The sequence below is a fragment of the Morone saxatilis genome, unplaced genomic scaffold, assembly GCF_004916995.1.
Source record: "Morone saxatilis isolate NCDOM2014 unplaced genomic scaffold, NCSU_SB_2.0 Contig7, whole genome shotgun sequence".
NCBI classification, from domain to species: domain Eukaryota; kingdom Metazoa; phylum Chordata; class Actinopteri; family Moronidae; genus Morone; species Morone saxatilis.
Window position 1 is genome coordinate 21,873,676 of NW_023340246.1, and position 20,539 is coordinate 21,894,214.

Here is a 20,539-nt window from a genome sequence, read left to right on the forward strand (position 1 = left end):
GAGAGATGATGTGTCCAATTTAAATTTATGGCTTTCTGATGAAGAGACGCTCTACTGCCGGACTGCCAACGATGCGAGAGACAGGAGAGAGAGAGAAATGCCGCAGACAGGAGGAGCGAGGACAGAAATGGTGTATTTTCCTCTCTAAGGAGGATCATTAATGAATGTGGTGAGTGTGTAATGCTGGAGGATTATGATGGCACAGACATTTCATTTTGTGGTGGATGGTTTTGGCAGTGCGAGGGCGGCGGTTTGTCACACAGTCAATGAAGACATTTCCACTGTTAGGATTATTTGAGATGTTATATATTTTAAGGCCTGACAGTATTTGCTCAGTGGTTTCTGTGGACTGGGATACATACAGCTTGTGTGTGTATTGGTTGCAGCAAAGAAATCGAGCCAAAGTCAGTTGAATGAATTTAATTTTATTTACAGAATATGTGTGAGAATAAATGAAAGCTGCATTTTTTTATTAACTGTATTTATATCCACACACGTATTCTGGGGTTCTTCATACGGAGGAAGAAGCGGGAATAAGAACAGGTTGTGTTTGAAATCTCACATAACGTACTACTCTACTAAGTATAATATAAATAAAGTATATCGACTTGAGTTTTGTAGTGTGGTTCAACTGTATAGTTTAGTAAATTTTGTGTGGATGTAAACTAGATTAGCAGAACATCTGAGTATAAGCCTGAGCTTACTGCACATTTCAACTGCCCATTATGCATTGCGAGGACTGTGAGTAGAGGTTTTACCAGTTTTATTTATTTTATTTTTTTTAATTTTTTGGCCTTTTTATTGCTTTATGATAGTGACAGCCAAAGATACGGAAGGAAAGGGGAAGAGAGAGGGAATGAAAACGCAGCAAAGGGCACAGGCACAGGTCAGATTCAAACCCTGGGCCGCTGCAGCAAGGACTCAGCCTCGGTACATGGGTCGCCAGCTCTACACACTGAGCTAACTGAGCTTTACTCCAGTGTGAATAGTCGGCATACTTAATCCCTCGTTTAGTAGGCTGTATGTTGAATACAGCCATGGAGAAGATATGAGGAAGAGAAGGAACAGGAAACATTTGGGATAGATAAGAGAGAAAGTGGAGAGTGTTGAGGGAAAGAAAGAAAGTAATATGGGAAAGGAAAGAAGTGGCAGAAAGGAGAAAGTAAAATATTGGAAAGGAAATGGAGTGAGATGAAAGGAGCCAAAGGCAAAAGAATAAAATGGTAATTTCTCACGGAAAGTAAATCACAATGGCCACATGTGGAAAACATGTTGCACTTTGGAAACCCAAATGCTAAACAATCAACTTCATTTCTTCAGAAAGACTTCACACGCACACATTCTGTCGGTTTCTACATAATACAGGAAAAAAACAGGCTTTGAATGATTGAAAGTTTTTGGTATTTTTATGTTTAAAAAGATGATGCAAAGCAAAACAGGGTCTCATTCAAAATTACGTTTAAAGCTGCACCCAGTAAATCTGGACTAAATATTAAACATTCACACGCACATATTTTCTCCCCCAGTACTGCTCCATCACACAAAACTCATTCCTGTGAAGATATTTACACAGTAGGGCTGCCCGCTAATAGTCGACTTGATTGAAGAGTTTTAATTGACTCACTTTCCATCTGTCTGACACAGAAAAACCAAACCAACGTCAAACTGCGTTCAGGAGCTGCTCCTCATCACCGGGACCAAAGTATCAGAGGACTGTTGCTACACGGACCTTTCCTCTTGTAACACAGGAAGTCTTTTACCGCTGCACTGCTGCATATGCTAACTGTACCAGCTGCTATTAGCTAGTTAGCGGCCCTATTGGCTGTTGGTACCCGGGCAGGGAGGTTTAAACACTGCTAGCGTAGCAGCAGTGGACCCAGCAGCTTACAGCCTCAACAGAGGCCAGCTGATTTCCAGCGGCTCCGACCAGGACTCTGACTCTGGGGATGAAGACCCGGCGGGTTCAGGCAGTGATGGGAGAGGAATGAAACGGAGGAAGAGGAGCCTGTTTATAGCCAGGTAATTAGTCAGTAACTGTTAACGTTATCCATCGTATCGATCAGTCCACCAGGATTAGTTTCACTGAAGTTATTTATTCCGTGTCTTGAACAACCAGACTGTGTGATGTCACACTGTCTCCTTGCTGGTTCACGATCATTACCACATCTGTAAATGTGCGTTTGTGCTTATATTTACATGTTTGAAAAAGACCAAAATGTTAAGATAAAAGGCCTTCAGGTAACTCGTATATAACTCAAGAACCTCCTGTCTACAGACATCTAAAAAACAACTTCATCAGTGAGTCATTTGTGTGTTTGTGCGTCAATAAAACTATGACTAAAGAACTGCAAAGCACAGATGACTCAACAAACATTGCTTCAGTGTTCGTGTGTTTTCTTAGCTCGTGTGTGCATGGCTGTTTTGTATAAAGTGAGAGGTGAGATCAGGTTGGGCTCAGGCTACTGGGATGGCCTGCTGTTTTATAAGCTTCTGTGTGTGTGTGTGTGTGTGTGTGTGTCACACTTTCATTCGCTCGAGCAAATTCACCCTCCAACATTTCCTGACACTGAAAAAATCCTGCGACACAACGTTTCATACAAAGAGCATGTCGCTTTAATGATCAACACTCATTTAATGTGTGAATCACGTCAACAAGCTCAGAGGCCGGAGCTAATGAGACTAAGTGTGTGTGTGTGTGTGTAGCTGTTAATTACTAGCTTTAATTTGATCTGTCTTTCAGTATAAGGCTGCTTTGTCCCATGTCTCTTCATCTTTTATAATTACACGCAATTTTACTGAAGAGAGAAAAACACATCAATCAATTAGTATTTAAAGTAATAATTTTGAGTCTGTATTTGCGTCCGCAGCAGAGAGAGTCATTGATTTGGGTTTGACATGTTCTTTTCTTAAATGTTTGGTCCTCGAAATAAGGTTGACTGAGCAAAAATGAACAAACACATGTATTCATGGCAGGATGACTGAGCTCTTCTTCAATAAACCACACTGTTTAACCACAAGCTGGTACTGTTGGCCACCCAATCATTATATTCATTATATTAAATTGTTCTTAACTGAATAATTGTTTCATTTATAAACTGTCAGAAGTAATTAGCAGAGCGACAATGTCTTCAAATTGCTTAATTCTTCTGTACAAGAGCCAGAAAGCCAAACTTAATTAATTTACAGTGATAAAAAACAGAGCATTCATCCCATTTGAGAACCCTCATCCTACCAACTGTGGTACCTGCAGACCTCAGAGGTCCTTTTCCTTATATCTCACATATTTGTCAGTCAATGTGTTTCTGATTACTTCATATTATTATTTTCTTTTTCTGTTTTAATTTGAGCTTTTTAAAAAAATACCAATGTACACTCAAGCGAGGGGATGCATTGGACTTTTTGAGTTGCGCTAACTTTAATTCAGGAGGTCCTAATTAATTAATAATTAATTACATAACTATTAATGTAGTGAGAAAAAAAGGATAGGATTAATAATATTTATCTGTGATGGTTGTTTCCTACAGAAGTGTGTTGCTGGGGTCCTGGGGATGAGGGTTAAGCCCAATAATATACATGTTTATGGAACTTTATATCATCAAACAACAATCAACAAAATCTGTCAATGATCCAGTCTGTGACAAATACAAACGTATCACCACCTTGGATAGTACCGTATTTTTTTGGATTTGACTGATTCAGTTCGTCCCACATATGGACTGAAACCCTGGAGTGGCGTTGCTGACAAACTACTCGAAGACAGAAAAGATGGCCAGCGGAGCGCCTAAGGGAAGCTGACAGACATTCAACTTTATGCAAATGTCTTCTGACACTGTGAAACAGAACTACTGAGTTATTTTCATACGCCACTCAACGACTTTAACAGCTCCTTCGAAAAAGGAGGAAAAGTGGATAATCACAGTCAACAGCTTCTCAATTCTCTACTATATCAGTGAATGAGCGACCAGGAATTGAAGAAGAAAAGCAAGAACAACTCTGTCATGCGGTCGGTTTAATGGCAGCCTCAGAAAAATAACTGCCAAATGGAAGCTGAGAATGTAAATAACACTCAGCACAAACGTCTGCAAGCTTCAGGCTGAGCAGCAACAACAGACTTCATCTCTTTAAGGCTCCGACAGCAGTTCGCTTACTTCTCATTGGCCTGATTTTCTCCACAATTCTCTGTCTGGGATTTGAACCCGCAGTGTCCTCACATGTGCATGCTACCCCTAATGTTGTTTTCACCTCCTCTGTTTTATAAAATGGAAAAATGAAAAGATGAACAGAACGATGGGAATCCCTGAGTAATTTCATCCAGTTTTTAATATGTGCACCAGTTCAAGGGGGGTTAAGAAGTTTGACAACAAAGACAAAATGACTTGCTTTCAGCCTAACACTGTTTCATTGTCTACAAATTACAATTATTGAAGGTTTATAGTGATGTAATAGGGTTTTTGGAAAGCTGTGTATTTACTTACACTGGTAGATTGCCACCAGCCATTGACCAAATACTCTCTGGTTGTACTTTCCGTCTATCACCCACTGTATACAGTCCTATTCAACAGGACAGCTGGTAAAATGAGAGAAGTGAGTGATGAAAGTTTGGGACGAGCCAGCTGCTGCTGCTGCGGCTGAAAACGCTGATGAAATGAAGAAGTTTCTTTCCTGCAGCAGTTCCCACACAGAACACTGAAACCAGCCCTCGCAAGAACCTCAACATGTGGGTACACCGACAACAACCCAAACTTCTGTTCATTCACCCCATCTGACAGACGGGAAACAAAAGGTCTTTGTTTTCCAGCTGACGTGGGACACTGGAGGTCTGGCTACGTTACAGTTCAACAGCAGCGAGGATCTTTTAAAAGAAGCAGCGATCATTAAAAAAATGAGTAGAGGAGTGAATAATTTATTCCCTCTCTGCAGATTTACAGGGAGAAAGTTTGGATGGTGACACAGTTCATTAGCACTGTGGCCTCACAGCAAGAAGGTTTTGTATCAGACCCTGCAGAAATGACGCAAGAAAAAGAGCTACTGCGTCATGTTTTGATGCAGAGGGCCACTGACCAGACCATAGTATTTGATGAGGAGAGAGAACGTGTTGTATCCCACCTGGACCTCCATAGTGACATATGTCCAACACCAACGTCAACACTGGACAGAAATCCCAAGGTGCAGAATATTCCAGTATGGATGGAATTCCCCAGATAATGGGTTGTGGGTCTCTGTGTGTGTTTTTGGTGTTCCACATATTGTTTCACAGTTCATGGCCTGCAGGTTAGTTGAGTTAGAGGCTCTAAACTGCCTGGAGGAGGTATGTGTTTGTCCATCTGTGCATTCTTATTTTCAGGATTATACACTAATAAAAACCTCTAAATATAGGTAACGGTTGAACATGTAGATGGTAGCTCCTTCAAACATGTTACATTTTTGTTTTAATATATTTAAATCACCTTGCTGAAAACATCAGCAAGGTTTGATTTTTAAGGACTAATCCAAAATTGCTCAAATCAACTGGACCAGGAGATTATGACTTTGGCAACGGCTGCATATCCAAACACTGCCCACCTGGACCAACCCACCACAGCTGGTGCTGTCACCACAAGAGGAGAGGAAGAGAGCCGGATAGGAGCCATGTTGGCCCAGCTTGGACATAAAGCTGTTCCTGGCTAGTGTCCGGTCTGGACGAAATGGGCCTCAGGCTGGCCAGACAACGGGAAATCAGAGTCTGTAGAGTCCACGTCTTTATAGAGAGCTGCTCCATCAACATCCTGGATCAAACACTTGACAGATGCAAACTTTCATTCTGTTATAAAACCTTGTGTTGTGTAATGATAAATAATTTCCTCCATATATTCCATGTCTGCCAATAGATCCCACTGAACATTACTCACTAAACCTTTAATGTATCCGATGGTTGGCAATGCACTGGGATGCGCATCACATTAGTCTCAGTGATTGAGGTGCACATCCCTACTTAACAGGATCAGTGGGTATAGAGTAAAGCTGCTCTGCTTCACAATCCTTCACTGTGAGCGACCAGGTACAATCATCCTGCCACAAGCAGCCATGTTCAACTGTCTTAAAAAAGATTCAAGAAGAGTTGCACTCTCCTGGAATCTTTCTAATACTGAACAGAGACATTGTAAGACAATATAACAACAATACTACAGTATATTCCCTGTAAAACGCTCCCGAACTCTTTGACTATACATTCAAGTTAGGACCTTTTAACTAGCAGTTAGTTCTGTTTCTGTTCCTGTAATGACATCTTTTTAAAAGTTCTCGGTTTTTACTTTTTTGAAACTTCTCAAATAATCACGACAGCAGCCAGGAATGTCCCTGAAGTCCGAAGTTTACATTGACTTTTGAGGGATTTAAAGGTTCTCTTATCAGGAGAAATGTACAATTAGTCCAACAGCAGGATTATATTCATGTAAGATGTTAACAGTAAGTAAGAGTGCAAAGGCTAAAGCTCTCTTATAGAGGATGTGAAAAGCCTTTTCTTGTGACCTTGAAACCAGGAAGTGCGATAAAGAAGTGCCAGGAAACAAGAGCTGAGTAGAAAAGGTACAATGGATTTTTTTAAATACTTCAACTTTGTCCTTTTTTACATCATATTTGATACCAAGAAGCTATCAGTGTGCCGCTGGCATTTCACTGTGACTCAAGGAGCTTAGTGATACTTCAACTGATAACTGATATTCTCCAGCAACACAGCAATACTAAAAATACCCCCTCAGTCTTTTTCAGACACTAATCCTGTAGATTAGTTGGCTTTCAACAACTTGCCCTTCTCTCTTTTCACATCTCTGTCCTTTCTAGCATTTCTCGCACATTCTTTTACTTGCATTCCTCTCTCCTCCCTCATTCATTCTCTTTCTCCTTCGGCCCTTTGTTGTTATCTCTCTGCTGCTTTCTTTCTTGATCCGTTTCTTTGGTTTCCTCCCAGCCCTCCTACAAACTACATACAGTTTAATGCTGTGTACACTTATTTCTACCAAATGAAACAGCAGCCTCCTGTACTTGATGAAGTGTAAGAATGTCTTTGTGGTCAATGTCTGTCTGCAACACAAAGAAATCAGATTCCTGCTTTGTGAAAATTAAACCTTAAGGAACCGTTTGAGGTTCTTCAAATTACAAACAAGACAAAACCTCAAAGGTTCTTTGAAGACAGTCTTCACAAACTGAAACAGTTTTGTCTTGAGACAAAGCCTACGGTGCTCAATGGCTCAATCGAGAGCTTAGATGAACTCAGATAGCCACATATGGTTTCAACATTCAACAACTTTTACTTTTAGGAACTAAAAGTAAGTTTTATTACAAACTCCTGCTGGGATCAGAGTACACAATTAGGCCTTTCCACCAACAGGGAACTGGCTCGGTTCCTGTTCCAGCACCAAGGTTTGAACTGTTAGCTGCATTTGGACAAAAAGGAAAATGGTTTGGAACCTAAAAAGTTGGTTTCTAGCTGGAACCAAAAAATAGCAGGTGGACGTGTCACTTTCTACAGGTTGTTATGCATGTGTAGTGCCCTCCAGAACCAGAACTAATATGGTGGAAAAGCTGGTCAGTGTCCTGTCATAAAGGCCGGGGGAAAGCTCCAAACATTTGTGTCATCTAAAAACATGGATAAAAGTGTTCTGAGCAGCCATACTGGAAGGTGGGGTAAAAATCCAGTCAAGATAAGAGAAGGGTGAGACTTGACTCCTCCAAGGCATTCATGGTGTTGGACTTGTTTGTACATACAAAAGGTGACAGAAGTAGAAAGAGAGCATGAGGGAGAGGAGTTCAAACCCTGTCTACGTTCACACCTCTACACACCTGGCCAGTCAATCTCTGTGTAAAGTGGGCCTAAACACCAAACTGTCGGTTATGGGAAGTCCGAAAAATTGACGAATGCGGTCCTCCCTAGTAACCTTGAAAGACAGCAGGACTTGTAACATCACACAAGAATCCTCTTGCCGGACTTCAATCTATTTATTCATATTTCACAGTCAGGTTACCTCCCTCACTGAGACGTAGAAAGACTTTTTAATGATGTGAGATGATGTATTTCTTTGACGTGAGGCAATAGGAATGAAAATGAGCACCGGGAGCCACAATTGTTCCGTGTTATCCTGTGTAGTGAGTGATAGTTAAAGATAAAGAAAATATGTCCAAATTCTATGATTTCAACTCCTCAAATGTCAGTATTTTCTTTCTCCTCTGTGACAGTAAACTGAATATCTTTGAGTTGTGGACAAAACAAGACATTTGAGGATGTTACCTTGGACTTTGGGAAACAACAACAAATCAATTAATCAAGAAAATTATTTCTCTTTTTTTGGCAGCCCTAGTGAAAGATAATTGATGTAGCATCCGGACAAAATGATTTTGCCTGCACAGAGCCCCGACCTCAACCCCGTCCAGCACCTTTAGTGATCTGCTGATCTGATTCTGAACAGACGTATAATTGCCTGGACACAATCTAAATGAAGCTGCTCTTCAGCCGGAGCACAGTCATTAAAACAGGGCGTGATGTTTGTTACTGAGCGGCTCAGAGGGAGGAACTGAACTCTTTCTCCAGGTAAACGCTGACTCACTCTCACAGGTGTTTGTACTCCTCCCTCTCCTCATCCTCTTGTCTTTCACTAGGAGATAATTGAGAGTGGCATCCGCGGAGGGGGGAGGAAGGTGAAAGGCAGAGGAGAGGGGAGGGGAGGAATGAGCAGAAGGAGCAGAGGGGACAGGGTTGTGCCTTCTTTGTGTTCAATGCAACATCCAAGTGATATGACCACCTCTAATGCACCAACGCACCACTGTTTGGAACTAGTTACTTTAATACATTTCAGCAGTTTGTTGATTAAAGTCAGTTTTTGAGGAAGAGGAAAACACAATGCAGGAGCCATTTTAGGGTCACAGTTGTATCCTCGGTTGTGCGTTCTATTAGCTTTTTATGTAACAAAATATCTATACAAGCAAAGGATAACAACTGCTACCTTTTAATAGAAGCAAGAAAATATGTTGTACAGTATATAATTAATTCAGACCCCTCAGCAGTTGTTAGTTTAGTTTTCTAAGGGTTAAAAGTGATATTTCTACTTCATTTTAATGGATTGTACTCAGACATGAACTGATGAATTAATCTAAAAGTTGTGAGATGCTGCTGTCCCTGTTTGATGTTATTTTCTTGCTAAATACTAAGGATGTATATGGGGAGACACCCCCATGCATCTCTCTTTCCTCTCTGTTTCGAGAGGAGGAGGAGGTAAAAGGGGAAAGAATAAGAGAATATAACAGAAGAAAAGTCCAGACACAAGGAGAAAAGAAAACTCTGTAACAGAAAACAAAGTGACAGAAGAAGAGGGATGAGGGGAGGACGGCAGTCTGGCTGATAAAATCTGGATGGTCCTCTCCGCCAGCGCACGCCCACATAAAGTTATGAAATATGTATGAACAGACCCTCCCTGGCCCTCCCTCTCTCTCTCTCCGTTTCTACAGTAGGTCTCTCTCCCTCTCTCTCAGGAGGAATGGCTTTGGGGGGAGGACTGAGTTTTTGTAATTGCAAATATGAATTAAATGTCACTTCATAATGAGAATGTGGCGCCGCAGATGTGATTTTTAATCATTAGCTGTTGACAGGAGTCTCACACAATATCTGTGTGTCGCTCTACATCAACTTCACTCTCTCCCACATTCAAATATCTCTCCGCATGAAAACCTGAAAAATCCACCTCCCATATCCCCACTAATCCCCCGCTGTCCATCTCTCTCCAAACCACCATCACTCTCTGAACTCTTGAGCTTAATTGAATTGGCTCAAAGCTGCCAGATATGAAGATAAATGACCATAAAATGATCTTTTTTGTGTGAGTGCTTTGGTTCTGATTTGTTTCCCACATAGGTGCCACTTTCTCAGTGTTTTCTGGATAAGAAATGCTTTATGTCTTCAATATTCTGTGTATAATATCTGAATATTTGTGTATGACAGCAGGATGTGTGTGTGGGGAATGTAGCATCACACTAATGCCCCAAAACCACACGTGGGAACGTAATGCAATCACTGTAATGAAGATTCATTTGTTTGTTAAAGGCTGATAACAATCTGATGTTTACTGCAACAGTGTCAGTAAAAGGAAAATAAATTACAATTTTATTCAGTGAACAACATCCACTTGTAGATCTGTGTGGAACTTGTTGTTGCACACGTGTGCAGCTTCACAGCTAGAAACAAGGAGGTGTGTTTGGAGACGCAGGGCTCGTCGTGGGGAGTGGTCGGCCAAAAGGTTAGATATAGTCTGTTCAATCCCCTTAACCCCAACAGTGGCAGCAGATCAGACTGTACTGGACTGTACTCTCAGTGAACGTTTGCCTGGGAAACTGCAAGATTGCATAGAAATTCACAGGGATTGGTGGAATTTGTGTTCATTGTCGCCGTTGCAATATCGCAGCTTTGGCAGCTAACTAGCAAACACACCACACACTCAGGTTACCCACAAGCCCACCTTTCTTAAAGGGGGAGGATTGACCGGTAACACACAGGTGCAGTTAAGCTGTGTGTGAGCTAACCAGACATGGAGGAAGTGTTCAGGGAAAGAACTGATACCAAAACAAATGTGAAAATATGACTTTGCCTTCAAATTGATTCAATTCCAGGACACAGAGTGCATCAGATCCAATTTCTTTCTTTCTTTTAAAATACTGTAAACAATTATTTATATATATTTATTAGTAGAGGCCCTATGCCTTATTTAGAAATGTGACCAATCATTTTATATTTGATTCCTCCTCTCTTCAGAGCTTTGCGTTTCATTGCATCGTAGGGGGGAATCCTATCTTCTAACATCAAGTTAATAATACAAGAACAATAGACTAGAGAAGGCACACAAATAGATACATCAGAATACAGAGTAAATAATCCACACACTACATACAATCTGAACAGAACCATCAACAGAAAACAAGCAGACACACAACATAGAAGACATACGAGAGAAGATACAAACAACACACATCCAACTGAAACCATTTGACAGCTTCCTGCAAAAAATGCACTTTATCTGCTGCCTCCCAGCGCGCGCACACCACACACACACACAACACACACAACACACACACACACACACACAACATACACATACACACACGGGTGTGTGTGTTCTTGTCACCAGAAACAGTGTACACGCCTAACCTCTATCGTGTGTGTGTTGTGTTGTGTGTGTTGTTGTTGTTTGTGGTGTGTGTGTGTGTGCTGTGGTTAGTACTGCTGGGAACTTTACGAGTGTGTGTGAACCGCTCGGTTTGGCCGGAGGCTGCTGGTAGGGTATGGAAAATACATTAAACACACACACTCTCTCACTCTCTCTCTCTCTCTCTCTCTCTCCCAGACTCTTCCTTCAATCTCTGCTTTTTTCATTGTAATGAGTTATTGGCATGAAAATGAAAACATCAACAGCCAACAATCTCTCCACATTCTTTCTCTTTACTACTTTTTCTGCCTCCCTCTCTTTTTAAATCATAATACGCTATATGGCTAAAAGTATGTGGACGCCCCTGTCCAACAGATTGTGTTGTGTGTCATTCCTGTTTCATGTGGGAGAACTTGACCCTGACCTCAGTGTGAAACACTCCCAACTTGTCAAATACTGTTGGATTGGACACTTTTTTGGACATTATACCTGCCATTAACAAGATTCATTTAAGACAGCAGTGGGTGTTTTCACTGTTGAAGGTAGAATAAAATGTTTTTTGTGTATGAAAATAGAGTCGCTGTTCTTTTAATGTTTCACTCTTTCCATATTTATAGAACATAATCTTTGAGAGATTAGTGAATATGATCTAAAATGCTGGTTTGATTATTTTCACATCAAACTCGGACATTATTTCAACTTGTTTGACAAAACGAATACAGATATATCAGCGATCACGGGTTGTTGGACTGATGTTAACCTATCGTAGGCTACGCACGGGGATACAATGCAACCAAATCCTGCACACAGGTCTCATAAGTTCAGTCAAAACTTCAGTTAAAAGAAACTGTTGACTTTTTACATGGGACGCCAACAGTGGACTCCTGGGTTAAAGTCCTGTCTGTTTGAACCATCCATCCCCCTCTTACACCACGTCACCTGAACTTGTGTCCAGAAATGAGGCTGGAAGGACCTACGGCATTATGATTTTTCAGCGGCAGTGAGACGGGTTGCTGATGCTCTGATGGGTGAACATCTGGAGGACGAGCTGGCTATTAAGGAACATGATGTCACAGTCACATGTGGAGGGAATGTTCAGGTGTCCACAAACTTTTGGCAGAGACAGTTGGCTCTTATGAAATCTTAGAAATAAAATTTAATAAAACACTTAATGAAACCTGTGTCTGTGTGTGTGTGTCTAGGTGTGTGTGTGTGTGTGTGGGTCATTATGCATTTGGTACATTTTCAGCGTGCTGTTATGAACCTCAATAAGCTTCTCAGCAGTTTCTTTTTAGGAAAACGTAACTTTCAGACCTACTGACACACTGACACACAGTGACATCATCAGAGTGACATCATCCGTGTGTCAGCGCCGCCCTGCTACACACACTGGTTTACTTACGGCACTTATTGGGGACATTACATAGAGTTGCATTCATTTACTAGAGACTTACTCCAACCATAACCACTGACACAAAAATCTGCTTTTTGTATAATGAGGGACACATCTTTTGTCCCCAGTTGGACAAACTAACCAGTTTAGCCTGTGTCCCCAGAAGGTAGCTTAAGTAAGACAGGTAGCTTTATGAGCGAATGAATTAGCAAACATAGAAACAAATCACCAATCAAATGAATGAACAAGTGATCAATGAAACAAACAAACAAATAATCGATCAATCGTACATATCTCAAACTACTGAATGAACAAACGAGCATGAAAAAGAACGACTCAATGATCAACTGAGGAAAGAATCAATATCATTAGAACTGACAAATAAACAAACAAACAAAAGTACAATCATTGAGCGATCAATCAAACGAATAAACAAATGATCAACAAACGGACAAAACTTAAGAACCAAACAATGAATCAGTGATTGTTAGATGATCACAGATCGGTCGAACGAACTGACAAACTAAGGAATAACTGATCGATCAGACGAAGGGCAATCAAGCAAACAAATGAACCAAGAGACTATTAAACAATAGTTTTACTGAACAAATCGTCTAATGAATGTTTTATTGATCAACTGATGGACTGAACAAACCACGAGCAACAAACTTCAGGCACTAAACAGATGTGAGATATTAAAACAAAGATTTTCTGAGACTTTATGAGTCATACTTGTTAAAGAAAAAGCTTTCAGAGGATTTAACTTCCTGCTGTGATGTTGACGTCTTTATATTCGACTCGTTCATAAGAAAACAAACTAAACCTGGAAATGTTCAGAGCGTCACAGTCGGCAGCAGCATTTATGGATGTATATATTCATAACAACAGAAGTGAAGATAGAAGCTGAAGATGAATTTCTGACAATATTTGGAAGAAATGAATCAAAGCATCAAAGCGTGACGCTTGTGATGAGCTGCAAAGGTTTCAGCATGACTTCAAAATAAAAGCACTTTGCAACGATGAAAGAATAAACCAGATGGAAACAACGTCTGACTGCAGATTTCATGAAAGAGTCGTGACTTTTTCTGCAACATGACAAGCGGTTTTGTTAATGGAGGCACATGACATGAAGAAAACGAGGCGTGCTCGGGCACAGAGATGGAAAATATGAGTAGAAAAAAAGGAAGACAGAAGTGGGATGAAGCGAGGAGGAAACAAGTGAATGGAAGATGGAAACATGGGAAGAAGAAAAGATGGAAATCGTATAAATCACTGCTGTCAGATGAAACTGCTGCATCTCTGAGAATACTGGTTTTCCAGCGTTTTTAAAGATCATTTTCATGTTGCCAACGGGTTCTTCATGAGGAAACTTCAACACTAAACTCCCTTAACTTTCTCTTTGAGTAAGAAATGCAACATTTTTTCCCAACAGCAGGAAAACACAGCATGGAAAACATGAATGACGTGAAAAACAAAACATGAATGAAGGCAAAAACATGAAGAAAATAAAACAGCATATACCAAAAGTGCTTCACTCTGTTCATATTTTATATTATCCACTGAGCCAAAGAAGATTGAAACGTCTTATAATGTGAAATTGGATTACTTTGAACTCTCAAACATTGGGAAATATATATTCAGTCATATATATTAGCTTTCTGCATCTCACAGTTAGTAAAATAATTACAATAATGATTATTGGTTCGTAATGTGCTTTAAATGAAGATAAATGCTCATTTAATTTCAATTAGAGCATTAAATGTCTCAATATCTTCAGATAATAATTATAATAGACTTTACTTTGCACACTAAACTCATTACATTTAATTATTAATAATTTATTCACATCTCCACTTCTCATCTAACCGAGGGACACAGAGGATTTTATTACTTCTGACAACTGGAAAACAAAACACTTCATTTGACTCAGTGTCAAACTATTTGTTTATTTTTGTTGATTTGCTCTCACAGCTGTTTATTTTCTGGGAAATAATAATAAGAAATTATGATTGATTTCTGTGGTTGTCTGACTGAATGGTGATTAATGGTAAGCGGGTGTGTGTTTGTCTCTCCAATGTTTCCCGCCTTGTGTAACACCATGACCTCCCCCGTGAAAATGAATGCTGTGTGATTGTGATTTATTAGGTGTTGGTTCAGGAGATGAGTCTCAGTGGAAGCTCAAACGGTGAAAAATGATCCAGAACACAGGATGTGAATTTTACATTTCTGTTAGTTTTATGTATTAATGTGAGGAAGGTTCCATCAGATCTGTGCACAGCGACAGTGGATGTATGAGGAGGCATATTCAGAAAAAGTGTTTCCATCTCCCATTAAAGTCAGGAATCTCAAACTGCCTGTCCGAGGACCATTCGCTGCCTTCATCCGCTTTCTCTGACCTGTGACCTGGAACATTATTATTATAAGTTGTAGTTCAGATCAGTTTAAACTACTTCCTCATATAATATTAAAATAAAAACACAGTTCTTGTTTAAAAAGACTTGATAAGAAGAAAGAAGGTTTCAGGCCTTCTTATGATATTTGGATGCAAACAAAGATGATCTAAAATGTATAAAAACTGTTATAGATAGGTAGGTATGATATTAGTAATGGAAACATTTTCTGAATATGGCGCTTTGTTGTAGTTCTTTAAGTGTTGAAGTGTCCCCCCCGAGACATGACACACCACCCCCATCCAGTTTGAGTTTGAAACCCCTGCATTAAGCGCATTACCTCAAGTGAGTGTTAACATTTTTGTGTTTTTGTTTCAGATTTTCAATTTTCAATCAAACTTTTCTAATGCAATAAGACAAAGAGCTCGACATCGCTGTACGTCTGAGTAAAACTCTTTATAACTAGCTGTAATTTTAGCAACATAAAATGCTAGCAAGCCCTTAATGTTTGCTACATTCACACTTAAGCCTAAATTTTTGGTTTGTGTGACGAGCAGATGTCAATGTGATCTCCACCTCTTCCAGGAATTATTGACTCTTTATCAGTTTCACAGCTGTGAGAGCAACTTTCATTTCCTCCTGTCAGTTAAACACATTAAATCTGCCCTGACGCTTCCTGCTCTGATCTGAAGGAGAGACCACGTGGAGGCCGAGCCGGGTTCCTACCGTGCCTGGGCAGAATCATCCACAGCAGGATGACAGGGACAACATGACGGAGCCTCCACCTTCCTCCTCCTTCTCCTCCGCCGCCGCCGCCGCCTGTACAGGACTCCCTGCAGGAACAGAGGGGGGAGCAGTCAGAACAATATGAGCTTGTTGTGGTCTTCACACCAGCCATCAACATACTCTTCATATTCAGACGAGTGTGTGATTTAGCTTGTTTACGCTCACACCGACACACACAAGCACACACACTCAAACCTTCAACGAGTCAGCTGCTTCGTCTCTGAAGGTTTCATCATCATCATCACTTTATTTTTGCGCAGTTGAATCAGCTTCCATAACCTTTATGTCGTATGCCAGGATAATCAACACAAAGACAACAAAGGATGTCATAATGTAACTGAACATTTGATCCTCCACACAACACCAACCAACCCCCAGATACAACCACTGCCCCCGCCCCACTGGCCCCCCTCAGTACTGTATGCAGAATAATATTAGGTACTGTTCATTTGAAATTAATAATGTTTATTTTTACACAATAGTTCATGTGAAGGAAAATAACAACAAGCCTGCTGCTAATGACCGTCCGTGGTATATTTCAGGTGGCGATGATGTTGTAACGAGGTAACAGACTCTTTGAGCTGCTGATGAGACGAGTCGTCATGAGAATGGAAGAGAGAAATGTTCACGATGTCCTGTTTTTTTTATTAATTAAAAGCTGCTCAATATTAACCTCATAACATGAAGAGTTTCTGTAAATTAATACTTTTGTAAATGCATGTGTTTGCTGTCTCATCCCTGTGAGTTCAGGAGACATAATGTGGACCTCCACCAGAAGGAGAACTCCAACAGTTCAGACATAAATCCAACATGTGCTCATACACAGTGATGTACAGATTAATAGAACTCAGTTTACTGCGACTGTATTGAACCCACTGAACCATCATCTGATGGAATTTATAGAACTTGAGTAGAACTGATTATTTGTGCATCTGTAACATAATAAATGTATAAACTGTATTTCCTTCAGTAACGTGTATACTTTTGGTTTCACAACAGTCTGATCATAGACACTCACACAGATTAGTTATGTCAGGTACGTAATGATTAGCCATTAACTTTTGTTATCATCGTTTTAGAGTTGCAGCTTCTGCACTGTAAAGATTTTCTGCTTTGGTTTTTAAATCATTTTAATTTGAACTTAAAGCAGCAACAAGGAGCCTTCATTCCATGTTGATTCTGACTCCCCCTGTGGACAAAAGCGGCAATGTTTCTACCGCCTTGTTTAATTAATTTCAAGGGGAATCCGACAATAATTCTATAGTATATATTATATATTAATATATATATTCAATCTTCTCTCTCATTGTCTGTGTTCATGGAGCTCATTTAGAGACATCAGTAATAAATCGAGACTGTTTCATAACCAGTTAAACTTCTGTATATAGTGGGTTTAATATTTTTAAGGTTTTCGGATTTTTGAAAATAAAATAAAAAATAAAGACATTTACACTACACACTTCAGTTCAGCTATAAATCATTCAAATGTCTGACGAGGTCAGAGCAGCGCCTTCATGTTGTTATTACCCATCAGCTCTGTTTGGATCCTGCCCATCTATCACACACACACACACACACACACATATAATTAAGGGACTGACACCTGAGTGTGACACTGGCTGTCAGCCGTCTGACGCCCGAGTTCATCTCTCATTCGCCTTGACAGAGGTCGAGGAGCTCTCGTCCGCTCGCCAGAGATTAAAACAAAAGGTGGAAGGAGTTCGTCATGTATAGTTGATGAGGGTTCGGTGCCGAAGCTCATCAGAGAAACATGATCAAGATATTTCTGTGTTTCTGTCTCTCTGACATAGTTGAGTTCTGTACAGTTACACACATTTTCTATTTGACTTATTAATCATTGTACACTCATTTGAGTTTATTTTGAATGTTGTTTGAATGAAGCTTTTCTACCCTTAAAAAAGTAAAAGATTGGTGGAAAAATTTGGAATATTTGATCTGTTTTCTTCTAAAATAAAATCAGCTTCCCATGAATAACAGTATCTGTATCAGCCTCTGACAGCCAGTGTTGGTATGACATCAGCCTGTACGTGTTTATTGCATTTGGCAGATAAACCCAGCTCCACTCTCGTTGGTGTGGTGAAAAAATAACAAATCTCGATTTATCTCAACACGGCGTGTGCTGTTACTCAACCCAGCTGCTGTTGTTTGTGTCCTGGGACGAAAAAGACCTGAAAACCACCCCATTTCCACAGAACGCCCAGAGGCGGCTTTTTAGAGGCTGACGCCCAAAAACATGTAGCGTTTGGCAGCTCAAGGTGCATTAAGGAAGTTTAAGTTGATGTGACCCTGCAGCTTATCTGACAAGTTGTCTTATCTGGTGAGGGGATAATGTGTCTGCCCCATAACCTTTCTGTCCGTATCTCATTAAATAACACGTGTCACAGTTAGTTCCTGGAGATACATTTTGACACAGTATTACAGTATTTAGTGAAGTTTATGGTGTTAATCCTGTAAATTTAACTTAAGTGGTAACATTGGCATAAAGAAGAATAGTAATGTGCATTAAAGGTAGTCTTACTTTATGACATTCATATGCACCATTTCTCAAAGTTTAAGAAAAACAACAATTAAAACAATTTAAGCATTCAAAAAATATTTGAGGAAACCGATAAACAAATTTATGTATTCAAATGTATTAACTCAAATCAAACAGTTTGAGTTGAATTAACTCATCATGTTACAGTGTGCATTAAAGGTAGTCTTACTTTACTCAGATAAATAACATATTTTAAATAAGTTTGGAGAAATGCAATATACAATATATAATACAATTAACGGAGTTTATCTAAGTTACCTTAACAATAAATACCTGAGATACTTGGACTCAAATAAAATCTTTTTTCATGCTTAAATTGTTGGAGCTCAAACAGGTTGAGTTGAAATAACTCATCCAGTTTATTTTAAAAGTTATTTTACGTAACTTAAGCACATAAATAAAGGGTAACTTCGCTATTCAGCAATGAGTTTAACAAGCAGAAGCGGCTTCGGCTATATGATTCAACCACATTATGTGCATTAGCAGTTAGAAGGCCACATGAAAATAAGTGTTTCTAAGCAGGCAAATGTCACCATCAGCGTACAATCTCCTCTGCTTCAACACAGATTTCCACCCAAACCACCAACTTTCAGACCCACAGTGAACCGAATCTGAACGATGTTTTCGGTATTTTCATTGGCCCATCTCGAGTTGGCTTTAACATATTTAAGTGTCACTGCTGTCAACACACTGTAAAAGACAGAACTGACAGCTGTGTGATGTCAAAGCTATAAAAGCAGCAATCAGAGTCGGCAGAGCGTGAACATAAACTCAACTCCTCATCAGAGTCACAGAGTTACAGCATCAAGTAGCAGAACACTCTAAATTACACAAAATGGGGATGAAACGGTTTTAAAAAAGTTAATTATTGTATTTGTAAAAAATCCTCGACCTTCGTTTCCGTTAGTGATTGATCACTGACAGGTCTGACTTTTATCATTGTAAACTGAAATATTTTAATTAGGGAACACCAGTGTAGCTCTTGGATTGGCTGGTTGCTCCACCACTTTGGTTCAGATTGAAATATCTCAACTGTTATGTACTACACATATTAATGACTAATGGCTTTGCCCAAAGTTCACACCTCTTAAGATCACTAACACGCTGTATCCAGTGGTACCCAACCTTCTTTAAGGGACCCCTTCTCTGTCATCGAGTACACTGACCCAAGTGCCATTTTATGGGTATTTCATAATATATTTAGTGTGTAACAATAACAGTACAAAACAGCTGATAAACTGTACAATGAACACAAACAGTGAACACCATAACTGCAGGAGGTTTGTGTAAAATTAGCAATTTGGATGAATCTTTAGCAGATTATTTCTTGTAAATATTGCATCAAATAAACTTTCCTAAAACTTTTAGGAAAATTTTTTACAATTCTATGTCTATATTATGTATTTTTAGAATTTGAACAATATATCAACATATTTTCTAATGCAGGACAAGGCTGTTTAGAACACAGTGAGTTATCCATCTGAACTTTCCCAAAATGTTGACCTTTTAAAAACATCTTTTCCATGAAGTTCTTTGCTCTACTCTTTAGTTCTGATATAATTGATGCTAGCAGCAGCTACGCTAACCTCTTTGGGGCTGATAAGTGTCTCGCTGCGACCCTAGTGCCCACTCCCCATAGCTGCTAGTACTTCTTCAAAGGATGCTGATTGGTCCGGTACCAGCCCCAAACACATAGCTTGAAGCCTTTTAAGATGGATTCTCAGTGGTTTTGTGATTTCTGCCTCTTAAGGTTGCAGCCCTACGTATACAGCAGCAACCAACACTTTTATCATTCCATCCAGCAGCTAGTTTCATACAGAGGACTTCATGATGGGTGTAACACAGGCTGACTCTCATTCACAAAGTTTCCCCAGTGTTTGTCTAGTTGATCTTAAACCTTTAGAGAGATAGGAAGTCCTCTGTTAGTCTCCAGAACAGCGGAGGATCTCAGTCTGCTTGAATAACTCGAAGTGGCAGCTGCTCATTTACTGATCAAACTGATGAATTATTAAACAGTCACGCTAGACTGTAATTAAAATAGTACAAGGTGGAGGATGAAGACAGAGAAGTGAAGTTTTAGACGTACTGAACTTTTAATTAAATTTTTCTTTTCTTTTACTCTCTCGTCATTTGAAGTGAACTCAACTCTTCTCCTACTTGGACGCACAGTGCGTGCATCATAAATATTTAAAAGCAGCAAGAACAGAACTCGATTTTCATTTCATCGTCCGGCTTTGTCGTGTCCAAA

The 20,539-nt window shown here is 39.8% G+C and overlaps 1 protein-coding gene across 7 annotated transcripts in view; it reads right to left on the reverse strand.

Annotated features, from left to right (window-relative positions):
- The window catches only part of adgrg6 (adhesion G protein-coupled receptor G6), a 111,324-nt gene that overhangs the window by 84,509 nt on the left and 6,276 nt on the right, over nt 1–20,539 (reverse strand). For all 7 annotated transcript variants that reach the window (XM_035678379.1, XM_035678378.1, XM_035678373.1 and 4 more), the window contains exon 2: nt 15,675–15,781. In XM_035678379.1, the coding sequence (XP_035534272.1) occupies nt 15,675–15,781 (107 nt within the window). The remainder of the gene's footprint in view (nt 1–15,674; nt 15,782–20,539) is intronic.